The sequence below is a fragment of the Pelmatolapia mariae genome, linkage group LG23, assembly GCF_036321145.2.
Source record: "Pelmatolapia mariae isolate MD_Pm_ZW linkage group LG23, Pm_UMD_F_2, whole genome shotgun sequence".
NCBI classification, from domain to species: Eukaryota; Metazoa; Chordata; class Actinopteri; order Cichliformes; family Cichlidae; genus Pelmatolapia; species Pelmatolapia mariae.
Genome location: NC_086246.1, coordinates 33,737,306 through 33,765,150, shown reverse-complemented (window position 1 = coordinate 33,765,150; position 27,845 = coordinate 33,737,306). Strand labels below are relative to the sequence as shown.

At 39.1% G+C, this 27,845-nt stretch overlaps 2 protein-coding genes across 2 annotated transcripts in view; one reads left to right on the top strand and one right to left on the bottom strand.

The window, feature by feature from the left end:
- The window catches only part of mcf2l2 (MCF.2 cell line derived transforming sequence-like 2), a 104,179-nt gene extending 98,384 nt beyond the window's left edge, over positions 1-5,795 (bottom strand). Inside the window, exon 1 of the mRNA XM_063467762.1 lies at positions 5,702-5,795. Within this exon, the coding sequence (XP_063323832.1) occupies positions 5,702-5,780 (79 nt within the window). The 5' untranslated portion in view covers positions 5,781-5,795. The remainder of the gene's footprint in view (positions 1-5,701) is intronic.
- Positions 5,796-7,539: 1,744 nt separating this feature from the next.
- rfc4 (replication factor C (activator 1) 4) lies at positions 7,540-13,436 on the top strand. The gene is made up of 11 exons (XM_063466849.1): positions 7,540-7,676; positions 8,930-9,059; positions 10,090-10,168; positions 10,625-10,704; positions 10,847-10,966; positions 11,397-11,540; positions 11,640-11,760; positions 12,504-12,629; positions 12,733-12,813; positions 12,901-13,014; positions 13,129-13,436. The coding sequence occupies exons 2-11, from the start codon at positions 8,944-8,946 to the stop codon at positions 13,219-13,221; spliced, it is 1,074 nt and encodes a 357-aa protein (XP_063322919.1). The 5' UTR covers positions 7,540-7,676; positions 8,930-8,943; the 3' UTR covers positions 13,222-13,436.
- The last annotated feature ends 14,409 nt before the right edge of the window (positions 13,437-27,845 follow it).

The window sequence follows — 27,845 nt, the reverse complement described above, 5'->3', positions numbered from 1 at the left end:
TGCAGACAATAGTCTTGGCAGTATGTCACACTTCTTCTTTTAGGTTAAATGTTGATCTGTTCTGTTTGTTAAAACTTTTCATTCCATATAAAAATACATGAAAATATAATATTTAAGGTGACTGAGGAGGATGCATTACTGCAATTTGGCGTGACACATTATTTGTATTTGAGGTTTTATTGTACTAAATTGTACCTGTTTAATTCCATTGGGCGTCTCTTTTCACACATGAAGATGAGAAAAATCACTGAGTGCTAATCAGCTGCGACCAAGACAACTACAGCCAATATCTGTCAGTGACCTCAGCCTCTCAGAAATGTTTGTCCTTTCCACACGACTACAGGACTCTTCATTAAAGGACACGCAACAAAAAAGTTCTGGGGTATTGCAAATCAGTTGTCTTGGTTCTTTTTGTGTTGTGTGACTGGACAGTTTGTGGAGGAGAAATATTTTCACTAAAATGTACCCAAGTTTCTCACTTACTGTGTTATTTAACATCTAGTTCACACAATTTACTCTTAAAATGACTTTTCTCAGAAACCTCTGGTGTTACAGTCTAGCCTATATTTCCATTCAGACAGTTCACGCATCAGCCTGAATCTTTCTCCACCTGTGTTTGAAAGTTGGTAATGTTGAGCTGCATGCATATCAGTTAGAGCAGCCTGTAGGAATTGAATTTTTCAAAACTATTTCAACAAAAAGAATAGAGCTTTTATGCTGCTGGTCCATTTAAAAAAAGTCTCTTTTTTGGTCAACTACTGATCTAACCACTGACATCATGGATTATGTCACTGCAGGCCTTGGCTAGCTCAGTGACAATGACCTTCTCCTGCTGGAACCAGAAAATCACCAAAGACTTGAAATGACGCAAGCAAACTATCTTAAAGTGACAGTCCAGGATGCACAAAACGGACATTTCCACACATTCCACATTGACGTTTCAGGCCAGGCACTAGAGCAATCTGAATAATTGATGAACATGGCATTCCCACCAGTCCCAGATCGAAAAGGAACAGATGTTGTTTTCTGTTCTCTTTAGCACTTTATTGTTAGCATAAAAAACAAGCTTTCACTCGGTGTGTTTTCCTGTTAAGTTATTGGTGAAATGATTTCAGAACTTTCAAGGAAAGTAAAACAGTTAGCGTTTCTGATTAACTGCAAAAAACTGAAAGTGAAACTATGAAATGATTCACATGTCCTGATGAGCATTTCCAAGGAACACTGTGATTACAGGAATACCTTTCAAAATTTATCAAGTACCTTGACAGCCAACTGAAGTTTTCAAAATGAAAAACTAAAAGGAAAACAGTAGTTGTATCAACGAGACTGCCCTGTAGTCAACACTGAAATTGTGACCAGACCACTTGACCTTGGCTCATTTGACCTGCTCAGCATTTATCCTCTTAAAAATTGTTCTGTGAAAAAAATGAGGCCAAACTGTGAAAGTTCTCCTGTGCTATTGTTCAGCTCTATTGTTGGGAGCAGGACCGTTCAGCTGGCCTCTGTCCAGCAGACAGAAAGAAAGACACTTTCCAAAGGATATGGTGTGCCTCTCCACTGCACCTCCACTCCTGTATCATATACAGGAAGAGGAAGCAGAGAGAATACAGTGCTAACGTCATCACTACAAAGGTTGGCGCTGTTTGGAAGTTTGGGTGGGTGACAGGGGTTTCAGGCAGGAGGCCTCTGAATAATATTACAAATCCTGAGCTGCTATCAATAGGCTGCAATTGAGATTTCAGTAGCGGACCTCTGAAGACATCTAAGAGTGAATGCTGTCAAACACAGAAAACTGGTAGTGTGATGTTAGATGAATCTCCAGAAAGATACAATGCAGCAAGCAAAAAGCCGGGCAACAATATTGCTAATACTGCCCTGTTGTATCTTATACCAAACGACATATATGACACATTATGATTTGAGTTCCAAGCTGTAAGGATAAGCATCTAACCTAGCACCATAAACTCAATACAATATCATAAATGATATATAGGAATTTTCATACATGCACTACAGACCACCTAGCTTTTTTAAGGGGGCATAGCGAGGCATTAAGAAGCTACTCAGAAGACATAATCTCTTCAGCATGTCCCGGGTCTGCTCCATAGTCTCTTCAAGTTCAATCAAGCCCAAAACATCTGGAGGTAGACCTGTGCCCAAATGACTTTACCTAACTCTGTTTTTTGATTAAATAAATGTTTTTAATTTATTTATTTGACATGTGACAGATAGCTGTGTACAACAATCAGCCAATAAGATTTACATTTTCTGTGTTATGTAGAAAAGACTTCAACAGAGAAGAGGAATCACAGATCCATAACAGGTCGGCATTGTGTACAAGCTAATATACAACGCGACTAACCTAACATTAGTCACCTCCTATATGTGCTCATAATGACATCACCAGTTCAGATAACAGTTTAGAAATAAGGTTTGAAATTGTTGCCTCAAACTGTTTGGCTCTTCCTCTGCTCCTGCTTGCGCTGAGACCCAATTCATATCAAACTGTATCATCTTATAACAGAGGTACAGTACATTCTCATGATCTGTCTCTACTGATCTAACACACACACCAAGGAAAATTGATTCCATCTTTGATCAATTACATTCCACCATTCGAGGCTTCACGTCCTCCTGCTGCCTGCACAATATCAAAGGTGAAAAGCCAACAAGCTCTCTTCAAAATGACTGTACAGAAAATTAGAGAGAGTGATCTGTCATTCCTTTAATAGCAATAAGCAGAGGTGGAATTACATCATCAAGTTCCGTTATAGTTTGTTTTGTTTATACTCATAAAGGATGCAAGCTTATGATGAAGTGCAAAGGTATATAAATAGCAAACATTTACAGTGTAAGTCAACATTTATTTAAAATAGTAATTTAATCAGTGTCTGAAGCTGTGGCTTGGGTCTGGTTTAAGAAGGAACAAAAATGAGCTCCCCGCTGCTGAATGAGCAATGTGTTGTTGTGTTTAATTAATTAAGAGAGAATGCTTGAAGTACTGCAACAACATTAATGTGTAGGTTTCTATAAAGTGGGCTTCTTTTTAAATGCTGTTCCTATAAAACTACTCGTTAGCACATTTGACCGTGTTTAATAGACTGTGAAATTAAGTACAATTATAGATTAAGTTGTCATCCATTCCGTTTCTGATTCTCTGCATTAGTAGCTTTTGGTTGTGGTTGAATATTGAAAAAAAATGACCACCAACAATTTTTTGTAATCACTTTCACTTGACACTGATGCGAAATATTATAAAGTCATAGAAATGATGGCGATTTCATAGTAACTTTGAAATCCAGTGCTCAGGAAATATAACAGCACTTATGCTTAAAAAGGTGACAGTGTATTCTGTTAACATGGGTCTGCTGTGGTGAAACTACAAAGTCCTGTAGATGAATTCCAAAAAGGTGCATCTTAGATAACATGCTTTTTATGCAACACTGGAATATAGCAGCCTACCAGTCGTAACAGTGAAATGCTGTATTAGGAAAAATTGCCTCACCCGGCCATCGACTCATACTTTCCCTTCCAACTGAAGAGGTGATTCACTTTAAGTTTTGCCTTTATTAAAGCTTCAGCATCTCCCAAGTAATTTTGTTAAGTAGCACAATGATCATTTAGCTGTCAGTTAAACAAATTATTGAAAGAAGTATAAATGCATATTAGGCAGTTGCAGTATGAAAAAGAAAAAACTACAGTAATTTACATGATAATCTGTGTTACTTGAGTGTAATGTTAAAAGTTTGTTTTCATGACCTCTTAATGCATATTTGAATTATGGGAGAGCAATATTTTCTCACCTTTCATAAAGGATGGTTCAATGTATCCAGTGCTAAAGGGGACCATACATGAAGCAATGCAGCACATTTACTTAATTAGAGAATTCATCCAGCTCTTATTATCGTTCCCACACAGATGCTTCCAGCTTCACGTCACTCAGTTAGGAACCTTCTTAAGCAAAACTGACTGTTAAACTGCAGCCTTTGACTGGAGCCCATCCGAGCTTTCACTGGACACACACTGATACTGGTCATCCATCGCAAAGCTAACACGGATAGACAGGCAATTATTCACACTCACATTCACACTTTTGTCAGTTTAGGATCACTGATTAACCAACATGCATAGGATGAAACTGGAGTACTTGGAGAGAATCTATGCAGTTTTTGTTCTTTTTTAAAATATATATTCCTTTTATTTGCCTCTAAAACGTGGGGTTAGGGTTACTTGTAATCATCAATCACAGAGAGGAAAGGCCTTTAACTGGACATCCAATATTAGTTATGAAAATTCAGTATTGTATAACTTTAAGACTGAACTGAAAGGACTGAAGTATTAGAAAGAAATATAATAATGCACAAATGTTAATCATGACAAATTGACCTGCTGGATTTTAATTTTTCAAGTAGCTACATAGACATACATAGATCATTGATGGTTGGGTCTGTATATTCATGATGTGCAGACATAAATCAGTTCACAGAGTCATATTGTAGTTTCATGTCATTCTTTTTTGGACTGAAACAAGTCACACTACTGTAAATCAATTAACTTCAGAGTGCAGACTTAAAATTAAGTTACGATCAAGTTAGCATGAGACCAATATGAATAGTTTCTTAATTATATAATGGCTATAACAGGCAATCTTTTAAAAGCAGGTGAAGAATATAACAATATCCAGTTAAATTAACACCTTTACAGAATCATCTGTGCTGCAAACACTGGTGGCAACATACTGAGCGAGCATGATTTCCAGTAAATTAATTCAGAGCCTGTTTCCATAGTAACACTCTTCACAGGCTGCCCTCCGCCCCCCTACCCATCATTCTCTTAGCTACTGTGCAGTGCAGGCAGTGCAGCAATGGAGAATACTGTGCAATGCAACCGTCTCCAGCGTGGCACATTAACCTACTTCCACACCAGAAACAACCCGGATGCGGAATTAGAGAGAAGGAGGATGAAAAATGATGGATGAATGAGGAGAGGAGAGCAAGGAGAAAAAAAGGTTTGAGAGGACTGAACAGGATGGAAGGCAGAATGAAGGACACACAGAGGGGAGAGAAAGGACGAACTCGGGATGGAAAAGCAGTGATTACTATGAGAGAAGGGCAAAGAGGAAAGATGGAAATAAAAGGCACAATGAAAAAACAGATAGAGTAAAGGTAACAAGACAGAAACTTAAATGGACAATATCAATGGAAGACTGAATATGTATCATCATTATTCATATTAAAACAAGAAATTAAGATCCTGGTCTCAGAAAATATTTACTCACATCAAAGGAAACAGTTAATGTATGGCAGTGAAACTGAGAATGAATTGAAAGATCAATTTAAAAAATGTTGATTGCTGCTGAAAATCACAACTGAACCCAATGACTTCTCTGCTACACTCTTTGCCCCATGTTCCTTCTTGCCCATCGCTCTGCATCCCTCTTCACTCAGTGGTCCTGATGAGAGGATGGAAATTCCCTGCCTCCATTTCATTTGCCCTGCTTCCTAATCACAAGTCAAAGATTTATAGATAAAGATCTTTCAGCACAACGAGGGTATATTCCAAGAGGTGGGCTCTCCTTAGAATTTCCCATGAGAGGATACCGTTTAAAACATGCGCTCCTCTTATTCTAATTAATCTACCTGAGAGTGAAACATGAACAGACAGACAAGGGGGGAAACTGAGAAGATATACGATGACTTACCGACATGAGTGATGACACACTCGACCCTCTGTAGCAGCTCCTGAACCGACATCTCGTCCTCTCTCAGCCAGCACAGCATCTCAGGGTGTGGGTTGCATCCACTCTTCTCTTGATCTCTCTTCGTCTCACTCTCTCTCTCTGCTGCCACGCCTCCTCTCGTCACCCTCCACCCCAGACAGTCTCCCCTGCTTTTGCCCCCTAATCCAATTTTCTCCCCTGAGATTTGTGTCTCCCTTTTTTCCCCTTGTATATGTTGATTCTTATTTATATTCTTATTCCAAGTCCTTCCTCACATTCATCACCTTCACAGACAGCCACAAAGCCTGGGGATAATGATAATGTTGATGCCACTCCCAGCCACTTAGCTAAATAGTAAGTGTACATATAAAATAACTACGCTGCTAGTAAGGCACATATAAAATAACAACAAAAAAAAGAAAAATCCCAGTTAGGGTTGATAAAATAGAAAATACAATAGCTTAGTCAATTGAACAGTGAGCAAGATAATCTGCCAGTCAGTGTTCAGTAAAAAACAATAGGTAACTGTTAAGCAATTAAACAATAAAAGCCAGAGCAAGTCAAGCAGAAAGAAAACAAAAGAGGCAATTTGTTTGTCACCCTATCAGTCAGAAAACTGTGCCAATAGTAAAAAAAATAATTTTCAGAAAATTTGTAAGTAAAAACATCCAATTATTGATCAGCCATCCAGACACTGATAGAGCCAACCGTTCCTTGTCATGATGCTCCAAGCCCCAACTGAAAGCCAGAGAAATCCTCAGAGAACAAAAGTAAATATTTACAGCACATCTAACCTAGGAAAAGACAGAATGCTCCACAGCCAGGGGAGATAGTTGAGTCCACTCCATTGAAAGGGAAACTCCTCAAGCTTGATGGGCAGGAAATCAGTGGTGCTGCTGCTTTGATGATGCTCTATTTGCTCTCATAAAGAAGCTGAGTCACACAGAGGGAAAACGAATCAGAAGGCTGCTTCACCTGCCTGCAGGGCGGAGGGAGAGACACAGAGCTGGCTGAGGGTGGGGGTTAATAGGTCCAAGAGAGAAATCCTGGTGCCTGGAGCTGGACTGTAAGAGGAGTGGAGCCCCAGGAACACACCATGATTATCAAATTAAACATTAAAAAAATAATATATATTCTGTTTTTGTTGAATATGTGGGAAAATAACATAAAACATTTTTAAAACCCTACATATTTAGCCATCAAAAAGACAGTGTTAAATTAAATAACTCTGATTTAATCATCATCACCAAGAGCACAAACAAAACAAATCACTCACGCTTTCACTTCATAGAGTCATTCGGTGCTACTAAAGCCACTCTGCTAATCCAGCTCCACATTTTGCCAGAACCAAACAATGTAAGGGGCTCTAGCATCTCTCCATGGCCCTGTATGCTCCTGGGACTGTCTATTAGCCAGAGACATCTGTGCTCTTGCAGCTCATTCATCTTCTCTCTGCAGGCAATCACAGGCCGTACAACAGAAACAGCCAAGATCAATGGCCCATCAACTGGCAGACAAAACAAAGCACATAATCCTGTATTTCTTATGAACATGACTACACAGTGTTTAAATATAAACTATCAGATTATTTATTTGTTTATTTGTCTAAATTTTAACAGTTTAGAATATAAGCGGAAATATTGCGTATTAACAAACCAAACGAAAATAACGGGAAATTATGAAGGCTACAGAATGAAGAGGAGACAAAAAAGCACCTCTCCCCCAAAAGGAGAAAGGGATGGGAGGAGACGTGACTAAGGAAACAAGCGGCGTCCGCACCATATGATTGGAAGTTACACACGTCGACGGAAGTGTTTTCGGCCGCTAGCGCGGGAAGACTCACTGACGCTGTTGAAGACACGGAGTTAAGCAGACAGGGGTCGAGCCAGCTGCCAGAATTATTATTACTAGTACTGGAGTTTTAGATATTCATTCACTCCGACCTTGGAATTGTTAGGTAAGACTTCTAAAAGCGGTTCATGTTTATGAAAAAAGACACAAGGTGGCCCTTTGGAGCTAACAACGGGGCTAATGTTATTAGCTCATAGTAAGCACAGTGGCTAATTCACCTAGCCTCGTTAGCTGCCATGATAAGTTGTGCTATAATGCTAAAAACAGTGCCAAAGAGGACCGCATGTGCCATTAGCATTTAATGTTCAGGGAGACAGTGTGGAAAACTTTCTTTAAGTGTTTACTAACAGCAGCTAACATGGGCTACACACTAGTGATGTCTGGGTCAAGCTATCTCTGCTGTTCAAAGTAAACCACTAACTTCACTTTCTCATTAGCGAGCTACATAACGAACACAGTTCTGTCTGTTGTGATGTTAAATTTCTTAAGTTCCGCTATTGCATCCCAACGTTATGATGTCAAATTTTAACGTTTACTGTCCAGCGAATGAAATAAGGCTTGACGTTAACGTTGAAAATGATCGTTATGTCTTTTTCTCCAGTCGTTCAACCATTCTTTAAATGATCTATTAACTCATGCTTGTGCATACCGGGTCTAAAATATATGTGTCTGCAAGACTTTCTGAGGCGTGCCTCTTCTTCTTTTGGCTGCACTGTTTAGGGGTCGCCACAGTGGATAATGTGCCTCCATCTCGCCCTACTCCTAGCATCCTTCTCTGTCACTTCAACTCTGCATGTCCTCCCACACTACGTCAATGAACCTTCTCTGTGTTCTTCCTTGTTTCCTCCTTTCTGCCAGCTCCATTTTCAGCATCCTTTGTCCTAGATATCCACTGTCTCTGCACTTGTCCAAACTCTGTCAGCCTTGGCCCTCTCTCTAACTTTGGCTCCAACACTACTCCGTAATCAATGGTTAGGGGGTGGTGACACTAACAAAAGACAGCAGCCTGAGCTGGAGGTGGAGCTAAAGATGCTTTGATTTTCTTGAAAGTTACCTTAGAAGTTTAAGGTATCTAAGGTAGATCATAATTGGCTTGATAATTTGGATTTCAATTATTCTGGCGTGTTATGGTTTACTTGTTAGGTGACTTATCTTTGAATATTGCAACTTTTATGAGACTAGCTTGATTAAACAAGGCATTAACAGCTACATGTGGATATCATGGTACAGGAAGATGGAATTCAGCACAGTGCTGGACATTTGTTTGATCTTTGTTTCCAAAATATTGTTACAACCTACCTCTGTATAATTATGATATAATAATTGTAGTGCGTACATTTTGTATGTTCATTTTAACAGAATAAAGAAGAGTCATGCAAGCCTTTTTGAAAGGAGCAACAGTTCAGGCAGCCAGGCCTCAGAAAGATAAAGCAGTGGCTGGACCCAGTGCAGAGAAGAAAGCCAAGGCTGTTCCTTGGGTAGAAAAATAGTAAGTATGACCCACAAAGGTGCACTGTACATTACATCTGATTAACTATACAGAGTTACAGGAATCTCAAGAATCCTTCAGGGCAAAACTTTTAACCTCCTTTTAACCGGGGGACTGTTCAGTATTGCCATAAAAATTCAACATTTGTTTGTTTGTTTTTTAGTCTTGGGGTTGATTTACAATCTGAAATGTTTAATCTGTAAAATGCATAATGAATAATAGTGTCATGTGTCTCATTTTTACATTTTGTTCATCTTTTGATGTCACAGTGAAATTCAGGATTGTCTCTTGACTCAAGATGATTATTAAATCCCCCAAACATGGAACACATATTTTGCATGTAAGTGCATTGCAGGGTGACCGCAGAGCTACAAATAAAACAGTTGGACATACGTTTTTTTTTTCCTTCCCCATCTTTACAAGAATTTCTGGTCCTCATATATAATTTTGTGACAATTTCTGTTGTCACAAAACTTCTTTTAACTGACTGCCATTACTTCACAAATGTATTATTTATTATGTATATATTTATTTAATATTCGTATGCAGTGCACTATCATCCTAATATATTTTATTCTATCAGTTATTGTGTAATAGATAGTTACACTACAGTATTTTAACCTGGTTCTGTCTTTGTGATCTTTTCTTTTTAATTTTTTGTGTTCTTCTCTTTTTGTAATTTCGTTCAGCAGTGCTTCTGTGATATGTTGACTAATGACAATAAAAGAACCTAAAGTCATATTTTTGTGAAACTTTTGTTTAACACACACTTATCACCTAAAATATGATATAAGGTCATGTTTGTCATTTTAGAGGCAAGACGATGTGAAATGTAATGGATAGTGAGTCATATTATTGACTTTCAGATGTTTAAATTGAACAAATATTTCACGGTGATGCGGTCAAAAGTGCTTCTGTTTTGTTGTTGCACAGTTCTCTGGAGTCTATATATAATATGTATCCTGTGCTGATATTGAAGCTTGCAAGGTACTCAAACCAGTTTTTTTTCTCTTTCTTCAATGAACTCCAGCAGGCCAAAGTGTGTTGATGAGGTGGCCTTTCAGGAGGAGGTTGTAGCAGTGTTGAAGAAGTCTCTGGAAGGAGCAGATGTAAGTAACAGTTGGTTGTTGTTGTTGTTGTTTTTTTATATAGCCTCGCTGCATTACTGCATTTGGTTTGATAACAATGAAAATGCCGTATACTCTGGTTTTTGGTCCCTTTAATCTTTTGATTCAGAACAGAGCCTTTCAAGATCATAATGTGGAGGGTTGTTTTGGGTGGAAGTGGACAGTAAACATTTCCCTTATCTGACAGAAAACTTTAGTCAGCAGACTTCCATTACCTGATGGGAGATGAGTGTGTTTTTGTTCTCGTGCGTGTACCACGTATACCGTAAGAATGTTTTCGAACTTGTGTCAGATTGCTTTGTCACAATGTAGCAGTGTGTTGTCAGATATACAGTATAAATATGGTTATTTCCAATATTTTTGTATTCAGGTTGTACTTGTGCTCATTCTGCAAGGCCATAAAGGCACAGTATCATTGGATCTGTGTTTAAATTGCAGCTTCCCAACTTGCTCTTCTATGGCCCTCCTGGAACAGGAAAGACCTCTACCATCTTAGCTGCTGCCAGAGAACTTTATGGGTGGGTAAACTCTATGTGTGGTATTTGATAAGAGATTTCACATCAGTCATTTCATCATCATAGTTTTTAAACCTTTGTTGATCTCTCTCCTTTTTTCTTTGCACTGTTGCTGCTCATATTTGACTCATGTCTCTGTTTTCAGTCCAGAACTGTACAGGCAGAGGGTGCTGGAGCTCAATGCCTCAGATGAAAGAGGCATCCAGGTCGTCAGAGATAAAGTCAAAAACTTTGCTCAGCTCACTGTTGCCGGGACACGCCCAGAGTGAGTCAGCATTTTAGTTTGTGATAATAAGAAAACAGCTAGACTTATTTTTTATTTTGTTTTTTTGTTGTACCCGGTTGAGGTTACTCACAGTGATAAATTGGTAAATGTGAATTAAAAGGCAAACTGGGATTGTTTTCAGCTCTGCATACATCAGACGTCATCCTCTAATTGTAGAGCCAATCACAAACTGAAGAAATAAATTCCTGTATGTACAGTTTTCCTTCAAAACATGCAAATATTTTTGGCTATAAAGGTAAAGTGACTGTGCGTCATAAAGCACATTTCAGTGGTGCCAGCAGTGCTCTCATGATAACTCAGTTTACAGACAGAACAGCTTTTGGAATAATTATTGAAATAAAGTGCCAAAGTCTCTGTCAGTGAAGTCCAAACTAATGCTGAAACTTTCACTATTTTGCTACATTTGCAGCGGGAAGTCATGTCCTCCTTTTAAGATCATCATACTGGATGAGGCCGATTCCATGACTGCGCCAGCTCAAGCTGCTCTCAGACGGACCATGGAGAAGGAGTCTCGCACAACTCGGTTTTGTCTCATCTGTAACTATATCAGCAGGTCCGCTGTGGGTTGTTGCTCAGAAACAATTAAACACACAGATTACGCAGTTAACACACAGTTATTGTAACCCTGCTTGTATGTCTGTGTGTTTTCTAGGATTATTGAGCCTCTGACTTCTCGGTGTTCCAAGTTTCGTTTCAAACCTCTAGCCAATCAGATCCAGGAAGAACGTCTACTAGAGATATGCGAAAAGGAGAACCTCAAGTACACCAAAGAGGTAGGAAAAAAGAAAATGATTGTGCTGCTATCCGGTCTTTAAGTGACGACGTGATGAATCCTGCTTCTGGGCCCAAACGACTCAGCGTTTAATAAGGCTGTTGTGTTTTTAGCATGTTTTAATGCTTTGTATCTTGTTCTATTTAATCTCAACAAGCCCCTAAAAAGAATCACTGATCACTGTCGGGCTCTCTCAGTTTTTATTACCGCTATTCATTTGAATAGCGGTAATTTTAGGCAGGAATGTTCCTGCCTAAAATTTTGATTGTAACATAAATAGATGGATTATCATGACTGCAGACTTCTCTACATTTGTGAAGAGTACGTGTGGCCTGCTCCCTTCATAAGCACAATAGCACAAGGCAGAAGAGTTCTCAGTGACAGGCAGGAAATGTTGAATATTCTTAATTGTACGATATGTTAAAAAAATGGCTAATGTAATTCAGATGTCCGAGGGCACAGCCAGTTTCCATTTTCATTTTACTGTGTTTGGTCTGGTAATACTGGTGGTGTTCCTCCACCACTGTCACTATCCCTGGTCCTGTTCCCACCTTTCCCAGGTGGTAATCCATCCATGGTCAGAAATGTATTCGCTGTTGAAAAGAAAATCTGATTTGAGTGACTGCTATGTGCTGCATAACATTTAGTGTATAAGCAGTTTAAATGTGAGTGGAGGTATAGCAGAACTGCAACTGCTTTCTTTGCACAGCTGGTGGAGTCTGATAACTGTCTTTCCTAATCCAGAGTATAGCAGCATTGGTGCGGGTGTCTGAAGGCGACCTGCGGAAAGCCATCACATTTTTGCAAAGTGCTGCACGCCTCAATGTCGACAAGGAAATCACTGATTGTGCTGTCATTGAAATAGCAGGGGTGAGCTGGACTTCATTTGTATCACAGTAGACTGCAAGAAATGATTATTAACTGTAGTTAGAATGTCTTTCTCATCTGAGATCTTCCCTCTGCTCTCTGTTAGGTTGTACCTGACAAGATGATTGACAACCTGCTCCACATCTGCTTCAGAGGAACATTTGAGAAACTGGAGGTAGCAGTCAGGGTAAGTGTTCTTCTAATAGCCTGAAATAGATAGTTAAGCACAAAATAAAAGGTATGGCAATCAATCTTTAATCATCTTCTCTGTCAGAACATGGTGGATGAAGGCTACGCAGCCACACAGATCTTGACACAGCTTCATGAGTGTGTCATAGAGCAGGACCTGAGTGACAAGCAGAAGTCGACTATCACAGAGAAGATGGCAGTAAGTCATATAATACAGTGCTGTTTTTTTTGAAGCTACAATAGTAAGTTGGAATAAATGTAGAAGTTAAATCCTTTTTTAATGACTCGATCTGTTTGTTTTTCTCTGGTTCAGGTTGTGTGTAAGTGTCTGTCAGATGGTGCAGACGAGTACCTGCAGCTGTTGAGTCTGTGTTCAGTCATCATGCAGGAGGCTTCCCACAACTAAATCCCCTTCCATAAACGGCATGGTCATCTGCTCCCATTGGGACCAAAGGCTTTACAGAGACGCTTTATCTGCATTTGTTTGTAGTTTGGGATGCTTAATCGTGGACACCAGGCGACAGTGATCATTCATAAACAACCTCAGAGCACTTCATTAAAAAAAAGAAAAAAGGACATGTTAGTACTTATCCAACATACTTTTGTACACTTTTTGAATTCTGGAAAATAATAAATAGTTCTTTCTTGTTTTCAGGGGTTCACTGTTTTTATTCTCCGAGGAAAGTGTTGAGTTAACAAGCAAAACTGTGAAGTGTGCTCTTGGTGCTTTCTTAACTGAATTGTAAGACATCTAATACAGTACAGTGCAGGTTTGATCCACCACTCGTTTAAACATAGTTTTGGTTTAAAGGAGCCGGACTTTTATTTTGTTGCCAGTGTTGTCCTTTTTTTTTTTTTTTTTTTTTTTTTTTTAAAAGCATGACAATCACCCCAAACGCAGTACCAGTGCAGTAAAAACATCATCAGTCATGAAATTGGACTCCTTAGAGCCCGGACCTCAGCATTATTGAAGTTGCGTGGGATCGTCTTGACTGAGAATCAAACAAAAGGCATCCATCCAAAGAAAAGCTTTGGATATCTATGAGGACGCCTGGAGAACACTTTGTGAAGTTCAAGTTCAAATGTATTTATATAGCACTTAAAACAACAGGTGTTGACCAAAGTACTGTACAATAAAATGGGCGAGGCAATAAACATAAATAAAACAGAATAGTGTTTTAGAAGAGAATAAAATCATAAAAAAAAGAATAATAGTAACAAACTCATGATGAATCAAAAGCCAGAGAATAAAAATGGGTCTTTAGACGACTGTTAAAAGTATCCAGTGTTGGGGAGGATCTGATATGCAAAAGCAATGTATTCCAAAGTTTGGGGGCAGCCACAGCAAGTGCCCGGTCTCCTCTGTACTATACTGGAGCGCATTCCATCACGCTCCTTCTTGGTCAAACAGCCCACACACATCCCTTATCTGGACCTAGGGATAACCACATGAAGAAATTACAAAAAAAAGAGTTCAGTCTGTGTAGAAGAATAACTGGTCGCACAAATTGTTCAGTTTTTGCCTCATTTACTTTGATTTCATATATATTTGCGGATGTTTCAATAAATTGCTCCACCAACTTCCCATTTCCCTAGCAATATATGAAGAACTAATTGATGGCTCAAGACTTTTGCACAGTACTGTAAGGATTAGTGTGTGGTATGGAGCAGCCAGTAAGTTTGTGCTTCAGCCTGTCTGTTAACTTGCTCACCAAGTTTGCTGTAGTTTACAGCCACTCACATGAGTCAAACAAAAAAAAAATCAGCTGGTGGCAAAAGTACTGTACATGATGTAATGTTCATCACAAGGTCATGTGTCAGACATTGTTGGTCTGTTGCACTTTGGCTTAGACGCATTAGCTGGCACACTGGTATCTACAGATGATTTCACTGCTGGCAGAAGCACAGTGACTGTAGATGTTTAGCAAAGTGTGTTTACTTTTAACCACAGCAATTTGGTGAAATGTCAGCACAAATCACCTGTTTTCTTAACCTTATCCAGCTTCACATCATATAAGCGTTAGAGTGCCCATTTCTATTTGGGCACTATGCTAAAAGTGTTATACATATAGCACAGTTCTTGCTGTATTGTTTAGCTGTCTTAAAGCAGTGAGCTCCCTACACTGTCATCAGTCACTTTCTTAATGTTCCCACATCAACACAGAAAAGCTCCACCCTTCCACCTAATGGTGCGTGTGGTGTTTAACTTTGGGTGATAAGTTTATAATCACCCAGTACCAGAATCTGAAAAATGAGAAGGCCCTCTCTGCAAACACAGTATCAACTCATCACTGCTGCACTGTTTGATTTTTAGATTGTGCCATCCCCATCTCATGTTCCGTGTTTTCAGCATGTGCTGTTCATACTTCCAGCCACAAGATGCCACCAGAGCTCTTCAGAGCTGCATCTATGCTTGTATTGTGTTTTCTTTTTTTTTTTGTACATCTCAGGTCCTTGCTAGGAGCTTGCTCAGCAACAAAGGGAGCACATAACACCACAGAGGGCAGTGCTGGTTTATTATGAGGTGTGGCTACGGTGCGCTAAAATGGAAATCTTTCTGGTTGTGGTGTCAATGTGTCTTCTTCTGTAAATAGAGCCGTAAATGCAGGTTCACTTAGGTTTAAGAGGGAGCACAAATCAAAAGATACAACTCATAAATTTTTTCTACTAAATTTTAACTTTATTGATGTTAAATTCAAGTCTGACCCCAGCACCACTAATATTTGACCAGATTGTGATTTTCAAAATATAGAAAAGGAGATACGGTACACCAAACCTTATCTGCAGTTATTATCCTGAAATATCTGTCAACAAGTGATCACTATATAAATTTAAACTAGCTCATGTAATGCCACCTTATGGCCACAGTGAAGGCTACAAAACACACAACACACACACAGACTACTAGTCAAAAGTTTGGACACACCTGATTTAATGCTTTTCTTTATTTTTGTGACTATTTACATTGTAGATTCTCACTGATGGCATCAAAGCTATGAATGAACACAAATGAAATTATGTAGTAAACAAAAATGTGTGAAATAAGTCAAAAGATACTTTATATTTTAGATTCTTCCTGCTTTACACACTCTTGGCATTTTCTTGATGAGTGTTGTGAGTTAGTCACCTGAAATGGTTTTGTAACAGTCTTGAAGGAGTTCCCAGGAGTGGCCCTTTTGCCTTCACTCTGCAGTCCATCTCATCCCAAACCATCTCGACTGGGTTTAGGTCAGATGACTGTGGAGGCCAGGCCATCTGGCACTGCACTCCATCATGCTCCTTCTTGGTCAAACAGCCCTCACACAGTCTGGAGGTGTGTTTAGGGTCATTGTCCTGTTAAAAAATAAATGATGGTCCAACTGAACGCAAACCAGATGGGATGGCATGTTGCTGCAGAATGTTGTGGTAGCCATGCTGGTTCAGTGTGTTCAGGTTACTCATCAGACCAAAGCACAAATTTCCACTGGTCTAATGTACATCCCTTGTGTTTCTTGGTCCAAACAAAGTTCTTCTGTAGAGATGTGTCTGCTACTGGAACTCTGTGTGGCATTTATCTGGGCTCTAATCTGAGGTGCTGTTAACTTGTGATTTCTGAGGCTGGTGACTCCGATGAATTTATCCTCAGCAGCAGAGGTGACTCTTGGTCTTACTTTCCTTGGGCGGGCCTCATGTGAGCCAGTTTCGTTGTAGCTCTTGATGGTTTTTGTGACTGCACTAGAGGACACATTCAAAGTTTTTTTTAATTTTCCAGGCTGACTGACCTTCAATTCTTAAAGTAATGATGGACTGTCACTTCCCTTTATTAGGTGATTGGTTCTTGCCATCACATGTTTTCTAACCGTTGTCAAACAGGGCTGTCAGCTGTGTACCAACCCGACTTCTGCACAACACAACTGATGGTCCCAACCTCAGTAGGAAGGCAAGAAATTCCACAAATGAACCCTGACAAGGCACATCTGTGAGGTGAAAACTATTTCAGGTGACTACATCATGAAGCTCATTGAGAGAAGGCCAAGGGTTTGCCGAGCTGTCAACAAAGCAATTGGTGGCTACTTATAGGAATCTAAAATATAAGACATATTGAGAGTTATGTATCATTTTTTCCTTTGCTACATAGTTCCATATACCTTCATTCATTTATCCAGAGTAGAAGTTTATTCCCACTGCCAGAATAGTCATAAAGCAAGCCAAATTAATTTAAAAAAAATTCAAATTTTTTTTTATAATTGCTGTTATGTTACCACTTGGTTAATTTTATCTTTTAAATATTAGTAAAATGCGCCACCCAGTGGCTGCTTTAAGTCAATATTTTTATGACAGTAGAAGACAGAAAATGTTGTCTCTATAGTAAGACTCCCCAGCCACTTTAAAAAGTACACCTGCACATGGCAGCAATTCAGTGCATTTAGGCAGAGAGACATATCAAGAAGGTCCCCTGAAGTTCAAAGTGAGTACTAGAATGGGGGAAATTTTATTTAAATGACTTTGAACATAGCATGATTGTTGGTGCCAGATGGTATTCAGACAGGCTGGTCTGACTCTGAAAAACTCAAAACTGTATTTCTTTTTTCTTTAACAGTGTTGTTTCTATTTTGTTCAAGTGTCTCTTTCTCGTGTAATAAAAGAGGAAAACAAAGGTTTTCCTTTATCATGCTGCTTTTTTACCGTGTTTTTAGGAATTACTTTTATCTGGCTCTTATGTTTTTAAGTGGTTCTAATCCACTAGGCTTTTCTTACACAATGATCTCTACGCTTTACAAAGAATGGTGTGAAAAACAGAAAATATCCAGTGAGCATGTTGGTCCTAGAGGTCAGAGGTCATGCTGCTTTAAGCTCATAAGAAGGCAAAGTAAGAGTTTGTTACAGTTGAGGTATGTCGAAGAGCATCTCTGAACACACAGCATGTAGAGCCAGGTACCACTGCTGTCAGGTAAGAATAAGAAACTGAGGCTAAATTTAGCCGGCCTCACCAAAGTTGAACAGTAGAAAATTGATAAACATTGTCTGATCTGATGAGTCTTGATATCTGTTGTGACATTCTGATGATGGAGTCAGAATTTGATGTAAGGAAATGAAAGCATGGCTCCATCCTGCGTTGCATTAACAGTTGAGGCTGGTGGTGGTGGTGTGGGGGATATTTTAATGACACACTTTGGGTTCCTTAATACAAGCTGAGCATGGTTTAAATACCACAGCCTATCTGAGCATTGTTGCTACTGTATCTATCCCTGCATGACCACAGTGTAGCGATCTTACGTAGTGATCTTAGCAATCTAATGGATGCTTCCAGGATGATGTCACAAAAGCTCCAGTCATCTCTAACTTGTTTCTTGAACCTGCAAATGAGTCCACTGTACTCAAATGGCCTCCACAATCACAGTCGATCTCAATCCAGTGAAGTACTTGTAGGGATGTGTATAGTAAAGTGTACAGGGCATACTCCTATTGGGGCCATTTCCTGCAGTGAGGACTTTGACTTTAAATACTTTACTTGTAACAATTTTAATGTAACATTTTTACAGTTTGTTTTGTGCTTTTCCTTACATAACACTTAATAATGATAACTTTTTTGATACTGGATGGCATATATAATCTATTTAAAATTAACTTTATCAGAAGGGCCTCTGGAGATTGCTCCGCCCCCTCACTTATCCAGTACATGATCTTGAGCCTATCCGTGCTGACAGTCATCAGTCCTTTACAGGCCTACCGGTACATAATAATATTGTTGTTAAATGATATTAAATCACAAGTGACTGCAGTCCACCCAACCTGCGTCCATCATATCAGACAGGACCAGGTTGCATTTGCATTAAAGAACAAGATATCAACCCACTGCATCTAGCTAATCCGTGTATTCCCTTCACTGTGTAAGTGCTGGCCTCAGCAGTATGCTACTAGAGCCATATGTCATGCACAGTAGTGTGCTCATGAATCTGAAGCCTGTTCTTCAGCCTCTTGTGTCTCCAGGCTTATCAGTCTCAGTCAGACACGGTGCACTTTAATAATATGATTACAGCCACAGCAAGCAATACTGTGATTACTGCAACTTATGTAAACACCTGGTTATCTTACATGCATTAAGGTAGTAATCAGAGTCAGCATAACTGGATTCCCAGGCCTGGATTACGTATCTTTTCTTTTTCCAAATGACTTTTGGAGTGGCGGCAGCTCAGTCTGTTTGAGTTTGGATTCGGAGCACCTGAATTCCTGAATCAAGGTCTACCAAACTAACTCTTCCATGCTGTGTCAGAGTTCATAATGTGTTTACTTTTTTCTTTAACTGTCTCTTTTCTGTTAAGTTCAAGTGCCCCTTTTAATCTTACTTCATGCAAGAGGAGGGCAAAAGTTTCCTTTTACCATGCTACTTTTTACCCTGTTTTTAGAAGCTAAATTTACAGGGCTCAAATTTATGTCAGTGGTTCTTGTCTATGCTTTACTGACCTAAAAGTACCATATTATTCTAATTAAGCACTTACCTATGTTTTTTGTGTTTCCTAGAGTTTCCAAAGCCATTTTCAGACATGTGCTGCACTCCTTTCAACATTAACCTATCTGTGAGAACATTTATTTGTTTGTCAGATTAGACACTAAAGTGATCTTAACCTGCCTGGGTTCCATACCACATCTTTGTGATGTCCACTTGAGTCGGTTTGTATTGTTGTCAGAGGACCACAGGTAACTGTCTGATTAATTCATATTCAGCAAGTGGATACCGTGTCCAGCCCAGTCTGCCCAGGCACCACACTCACCAAAATCAAATTGATTATTTCCAGTAGAAAAACATTAGTGATAATGAGGTATTCCGGATGCCCATACCTAATTCTGCAGATATAATCCTGAGCTTGTTGTAAGAAAATGAAAAAATGTACAATGGGAGACACAGCCTTCAGCTCCCAGTTTGAGTTCAGGAAGCAGACTTAATCTTTCATTTCTTATAAAATTTATAGATAAGACTGGATTACATGAGTCTGAATCATCCATTAGTTAGGTAGCTGCTATAGGCCCCGGTTGCTAACAGAGTTTCCCATGATGCACTTAGCAACTCTTTACCCTGCTGTCTTTCCCCAGGCATTTAGTTATCACTATTTCAAGCAATTATTTTTGTGTATTCTCTGTGCTTCTCTCCCTGTATCTTTCTGGAGGTTTCTATACAGGAGACCATAGGGAAAACATGTTTTCTATATGTACTTGTCAGTTTTGAACTTCTAATCTACTTTTGCATTCACAGGATGTCTTATTTCACATTAGTAGAAAGGGAATGTGAACATACATATTTAGTTTTTTGTTACCACAATACCACATTTTTGAAAACTTATGTCAAAAAGTAACTGGAATTAATAGACTACTGTCATGGTCTGAATTATTTTGACATCTATATTTTCTTTTACCCAGAAATATCCCCAAAATAAAAGAATCAGATCATTCTATTTGTAGTAAAACAGATTTTTCTTACTGCATTTTCAGATTTATGAACTGATAAGAACAAAAGTTTGAGTCTAGTCAGCCAGCAAAATGGAAAACATATTTAGAAACAAGCTTTATGCAGTTTTCAGATTTCTGTTCCTGTATCCAAAATAGCACATATTTAGACAGTTGAGGTCTAATTTGCATATCTAATAAAACAATTTCAGAACACTGGTAAAAAAAATAATGACGTGAATCACCATGATTCACTATGATCACTATGTTGAAGTTTCATAATGATATATGTTAAACATTTACATTTTTCATTGTACTTTTTTTTCTTCCTTTCTGTCCCTTCTGGTCAAAGGGTCTTAAAAGTTTCTCTTTATAGTTGTGTAACCTCACCTAACCTTGCCGTATAAAACCGACTGAGACAACTGAAACTGTGAACAGGCGCTTAAGTAAATTCTTTTTTTTTTTTTTTTTCACGTAAACTGAAAAATTCTTTACTTTTATCATACTGGATTTTTAACCTCTTTTTAAAAACTTTAATTTTCTGAACTTTCCACAATAGACAAGACCTTGAAATGCCCTACAGCCCTCTCTGTCTTCAGACACACACTGGTTTTTAAGAAAGGTGAAACGATGTTTATTGCCAGCAACTATTTAATTTCTTCTTTGTACAACAGCCCTGACGTGCACAAGTTCTGAGGATTTTTATGATTTAGTGGTTGTCTATTCATATTATGCATGTGTGTGTTATTCATATTCTGGAGACATTAATCTGTTTACAATCATTTAGGGACCAACCCCGCTTTAAGTGGCAAAAAGCAAGGTCCATACATTTTAACACAGTGAGCATGACTAAATGCACTTTAAGCTACATTTAGGCTTTATTTACTCCTAAACGGAGGTGGCCAAATATTAGATATTATTGCATTTATTATAATGAATTTATTAATGCAAGCCAATGCAAGAACCTCTAAAGATGATCTGAAGCTATACAATAGTTACTTGTATGTATGCATTGAAGGGGGAAAAGAAAGCATTTTTACATCCTCTCCCATAAACAAAAAAGTTCTTTTTGCTAACAAACATTAAGACAATACATCAAAGAAATACTATGTTCTATAAATATTACAGTTTACAGTAAAATCTAAATTTTTGACATGCAAACATTTTATGTATATAATGCAGATTTTTGGAAACTACCTCTAAGCTGCTGCAAAATGTAGTAAAATTACTTGTATCCTACTTAAGTGATCCAGTTGTTTATGAGTAACAGTTTAATAGAGTATTTTATGCTCATATCCATGTCCATATTTGTACTCTTGCACAATTCACAATTCAAGTCTTTATAATAATAAAAAAGTTCATTCTCTGAAACATACTGTTTTAGCTTCCCACTATTCATCCAAAAAAAAGAAAAGGTTTTGGCCTCATGCTGAGATAAACTCTTCTAACTGACAAGGATTTAAATGAAAAGAAATGCTGCTTTCGCTACTTATTTGGTGGTCGGCTACATTTACCTATTAACAGCAACAAATCAAACAAAGACAGAGTTTTACAGAAATAGCTCAAATCATTTACATGCGTTTTCTCACAATTTTTGTAGAATATCTCGCAGCCCCTTCAGTGCATAACATCTCACTTTATTAACACCCTGCATGCGCTCTAGCATTGCAAAGACCTGCTGTGATGTGTCGTGCAGTTAAAACTGTCAAGATGCCAGATTTAGACAACGAAACTCGTGTTTTCTACAGGCAATGTGTGCAGAAGTAGCTGCTTAACAGGGAATTATCTGTAGAGGACAATAACTACTCTAAGGCTACGTTCACACTGCAGGCGAAAGCGCATCAAATCCGATTTTTTCGCCCCTATGCGACCCGTATCCGATCTTGGTATGACAGTGTGAACGGCACAAATCCGATATTTTCAAATCCGATCTGGGTCACTTTCGTATGTGGTACTGAATCCGATACGTATCCGATGTTTTAGAAAGTGACTGCTGTGTGAACGGTCAAGTCGCATTAAATCCGTCTTTTACGTCACTGACACAAGACAGACGCCGATTATCAGCGCCGGAGAAGCGCCCGATAGGACATCGCGAACGATTTCCTACCATCCGGTGAAACTGTTGGGAAGACAATGTTGGAGAAATGTGAACATTTTATTTTTACTGTATTTTCTGCAGATTCTGACAGAAACCTGCAGCTATCCTTTGAAGCACCGCTCCTCTCAAACAGCAAAAAGGATCATTATTAGGTCATCTACATTATTATGTAAATAACAAAATAACTTAAAGCAAAAATCTGGAAACATAAAGTCCGAAGTCTTTATATTAAGGGCAATCAGTCAAACAATATTGTTTGCTCTGGGTCTAAACAGAGCGAGTTCTGTGTGACATCTTCTTTTGCGCATGCGGGCCACTTTGAGCGTTCACACTAGAGCGCGTTTGATGTCGCATTTTATGTGTAGTGTGAACAGGCAGACAAAAAAATCGGATTTCATCAAAAAATCGGAATTGAGCATTAAGACCTGCAGTGTGAACGTAGCCAAAATGCTTGTCTCAGAATACGAACAATTATTTTAGCATCAGTGCAACCTAACTGTCATAAGTGGGTGGCTGTAGCTCAGGTGGTAGAGCAGGTCATCTACTCATCGGAAGGTTGGTGGTTCGATTCCTGGCTTCCCCTAGTCTGCATGCCAAATATCCTTGGGCAAGATATTAACCCCAAATTGCTCTCCGATGCATCCATCGGAGTATGAATGTGTGTGAATGTTACTTAGAAAGCACCTAAATGAATGTGCTTGTGCGAATGGGTGTGAATGGGTGAATGCACAAGTTGTGTAAAGCGCTTTGAGTGCTCAGAAGAGTAGAAAAGCGCTATATAAGAACCAGTCCATTTACCATAAGTAACAGGAAATTCAAATGATTCTCGTCAGCAGCATTTTTAATGACCTGTTTTTGTAAGAAATGACATGAAGTGCTGTGACAGGCTTTTGCATCTTATCATGTGCCTAATTAGATAAGCCATTATGTAAAGCTGTTCTTTACATAATGGCTTGTGATAAACAGGGTCAGTTGTGATTTCCACTGTTTCTTCAGGCGTAAAGAGAGCATGCTAATTGTGTCTGATGAGCCCAATTAAACTTCTTGTCTGTCAGCTGAGGTCTTCTTCTAGATGATAAATATTCTTAAGCTCAGAGGGGTGCCAGCACAAGGTTTGAGAGGCCTTCCTTTGGCAAAAAAAGAAAAGAAAAGTAAATAACCAATCTCAATACCACGCAATATTTTGACTAATGTTTACTGTGCAGTAATGCATGAGGACACAAAATTACTTGTATGTCTCTCTGTTTCTTGAAGCAAAAATATGGTTGCATGTGTTACAAAGTGACTGTCATTAACAGAAGGTGGGCAAACATGTAAAATTTAATGGTTTACAACCAAAAACTTGTTAATAAATCTTATTAGGTAACTGTGAAGTGCCCCCCACACCCATTTCTTTCCCTATTTTTGTGCTTTTATGTTTATTTTCTAGGTATTTATTTGTCAGCACCCATCACCACTACATCAATATACTATATGCTAATTATTTAATTTAAAAATTATCACTTTTTCACATAAAAGAAGAAGTGCTCTTACCTGTACCCTCTTAAAACATGGAGAGTATTCATTCCAGATACACAAAGATTTTAAATATCTGAAGTTAACACATAAATAAAAAAAATAAGGAAGGTCCAGTTACTTTGATCATAATTTAGACTATGTGGAAATGCTTCTAAACTGATTTAATAAACTGATTCTGAGGTGTGCTATAAGCTAGGATGTGGCGTGGACACTTCAACTATTCTTCTAAAAAGACTATACCCCAGACCAAAGAAACTACCATGCATCCCTCACTGAGAATATCCAACAGGTAGCCTGGTGATTTGAACTGAGGCCAGTCAGCATTCATCATAACATAATAATCCATCACAACACAGCTGGAAGCCCTTTTTCATTTGACTTGCTATTGTCCCTCTGTATGGGCATCACAATGAAAATGTCACTTAAATGTGCAGTGGCAGAATAAATTAATAATACGGGCTGGGAATCTGAATCCATCCTAGGCCATGGTCAGACAAAACAATAAATTGCTAATCTTGTGGCCTGTTTGGATAAGAGCTGTCACAATGTCAAGCTTTTACAGTACCATTTGTGTGACCAGAAGAATGCACATTAATGATACTACTGCCATCTTTAGAAAATGTGAACAAAAAACAGAAATTCTTTAATTAACAAAAATTAATCAAAGTCCTTCTTCGCCTCAAAATTCTACACAAAATATAATAACAAAACGAAAACAAAGTTTGCTTGAGAATCTTGCAATTTTATTACAAATAAAAACAAAAATACTTTGCTCAATACTTATTCGAAGCATCGTTGACAGCAATTACAGCCTCAAGTCTTTTAGAGTATGATGCTACAAGCGCTGCACACCTGTTTTTGGGCAGTTTCTCCCATTCTTATTTGCAGACCCTTTCAAGCTCCGTCAGGTTGAATGGGTTGAATGTGTCAGTGCGCAGCCATTTTCTGATTTTCCTGATAAGTTCACTGGGGTTTAAGTCTGGGCTCTGACTGGGCCACTGAAAGACATTCACACAGTGGTCCTGAAGCAACTTTGTGTTTATTGCTGTGTGCTTAGATTTATTGTTCTGTTTGAAGAGGAACCTTTGCCTCAGTCCAAGGTCCAGGGTGCTCTGGGAAAGGTTGTCATCAAGGATGTTTCTACATATTGCTTATTCATATTTTCCTTGACGCTGACTAGTCTCCCAGCCCTGTTGCTCAAAAATATCACTACCTCAAAATGCCATCACCATGTTTCACTGTAGATATTCTGCTAGCCAGATGGTGAGCGGTTTTCTCCAGACAGTAGGAAATTATTTCTTCTGAGCTTCTTAGACTCTTATTGATTACTTGTGAGCCATGGTCACAGTGGGTACCCCTGGACATTGTTTTCCTGCTTCTGTGGGAGGGGTCATTTTGACCCCTTCTTGTGTTTCAAGTGTTAAAGGACTGAAGAGGAAGAAGTTAATAAGAAATAATTTAGAATAGTTTAAAACAGCAACACTGAGGAACCAGGAAACAAGACCCCAAAACCAGGGTAAAGAGGTTCATTGAATGTGGTGTTGAAGGTGTGGAGGTGGATCAGAGTGTCAGAGGACACTCTGTAGAAGGACAGAGTGCCAGCAGGACAGTCCACATACACTGCTACTCTGTTAGAGATGTAAAAAGAGGAGGAGGAGGAGGAGGAGATGGGTGTTTGTTTGTTATTGTGCCAGACACGAAGAGGACCATCATCACAGCAGCTCAGACTCCAGGACTGATCATTGTTTCCAAACCCACAGTCATAACTACGTCCTTTCCTTCTGATTCTTCTGTAACTCACTGATATATAAACTCTTCCTCTCCACTCGACCTCCCAGTAACAGCGACCAGTTAGATTGTTTGTACACAGCAACTGGGACCATACATCAAATCTGTCTGGATGATCAGGATATGACTGAACCTCCTCCACATGTGTCACCTTCCTGTTGTTGTCAGACAGTTTGAGGTTTGTGTGTACTGTGTTTGTGTCGATTGTGAGTTGACAGGAATCTGATGGACAGAACAAACACAATCCAGCTGCAGTTATTGATCCATCATCTGTTCATTGATTGACACTTTGATGATGACTCCTGACATCAGAGATGTGAATGAGTGATGTGACAGTTTGAAGATGGTTGAATGTGTTCTGCTTTGTTTTCATGAATCACATTAAAACACACTTACACTTCCTCAGACCTGGTGTCAACCACTGGACTCCAGCAGGCTCCACCCTGAAAGGAGGAGGGGGGTCAGACCAGCACAGTCTCTGTCTCACAGACAGTGATAAAGTAACAGTCCAACATTTCATTGTATTTAACAGTCTTTTAGTTAAACAACTACAGTCACAAAGTGATGGAACAAAATTCATTTCTGTAACTCACACTGCTTATCAACCCGTGATTTCATCTAGAAATCAAAAATCAAACTGACTGACTTGATTCTGAATTAAGCTTGATTAACACTTCTGAGGCATATGTACAGTGGCTTGCAAAAGTATTCGCCCCCCTTGAACTTTTCCACATTTTGTCACATTACAGCCACAAACATGAATCAATTTTATTGGAATTCCACGTGAAAGACCAAAACAAAGTGGTGTACACGTGAGAAGTGGAACGATAATCATACGATTCCAAACATTTTTTACAAATAAATAACTGAAAAGTGGGGTGTGCGTAATTATTCAGCCCCCTGAGTCAATACTTTGTAGAACCACCTTTTGCTGCAATTACAGCTGCCAGTCTTTTAGGGTATGTCTCTACCAGCTTTGCACATGTAGAGACTGAAATTCTTGCCCATTCTTCTTTGCAAAACAGCTCCAGCTCAGTCAGATTAGATGGACAGTGTTTGTGAACAGTAGTTTTCATATCTTGCCACAGATTCTCGGTTGGATTTAGACACCAGACAGGTCAGGGATAAAGTTATTGAGAAATTTAAAGCAGGCTTAGGCTACAAAAAGATTTCCCAAGCCTTGAACATCCCACGGAGCACTGTTCAAGCGATCATTCAGAAATGGAAGGAGTATGGCACAACTGTAAACCTACCAAGACAAGGCCGTCCACCTAAACTCACAGGCTGAACAAGGAGAGTGCTGATCAGAAATGCAGCCAAGAGGCCCATGGTGACTCTGGACGAGCTGCAGAGATCTACAGCTCAGGTGGGGGAATCTGTCCATAGGACAACTATTAGTCGTGCACTGCACAAAGTTGGCCTTTATGGAAGAGTGGCAAGAAGAAAGCCATTATTAAAAGAAAACCATAAGAAGTCCCGTTTGCAGTTTGCCACAAGCCATGTGGGGGACACAGCAAACATGTGGAAGAAGGTGCTCTGGTCAGATGAGACCAAAATGGAACTTTTTGGCCAAAATGCAAAACGCTATGTGTGGCGGAAAACTAACACTGCACATCACTCTGAACACACCATCCCCACTGTCAAATATGGTGGTTGCAGCATCATGCTCTGGGGGTGCTTCTCTTCAGCAGGGACAGTGAAGCTGGTCAGAGTTGATGGGAAGATGGATGGAGCCAAATACAGGGCAATCTTGGAAGAAAACCTCTTGGAGTCTGCAAAAGACTTGAGACTGGGGCGGAGGTTCAGCTTCCAGAAGGACAACGACCCTAAACATAAAGCCAGGGCAACAATGGAATGGTTTAAAACAAAACATATCCATGTGTTAGAATGGCCCAGTCAAAGTCCAGATCTAAATCCAATCAAGAATCTGTGGCAAGATCTGAAAACTGCTGTTCACAAACGCTGTACATCTAATCTGACTGAGCTGGAGCTGTTTTGCAAAGAAGAATGGGCAAGGATTTCAGTCTGTAGATGTGCAAAGATGGTAGAGACATACCCTAGAAGACTGGCAGCTGTAATTGCAGCACCACTTTGTATTGGTCTTTCACGTGGAATTCCAATAAAATTGATTCATGTTTGTGGCTGTAATGTGACAAAATGTGGAAAAGTTCAAGGGGGCCGAATACTTTTGCAAGCCACTGTAC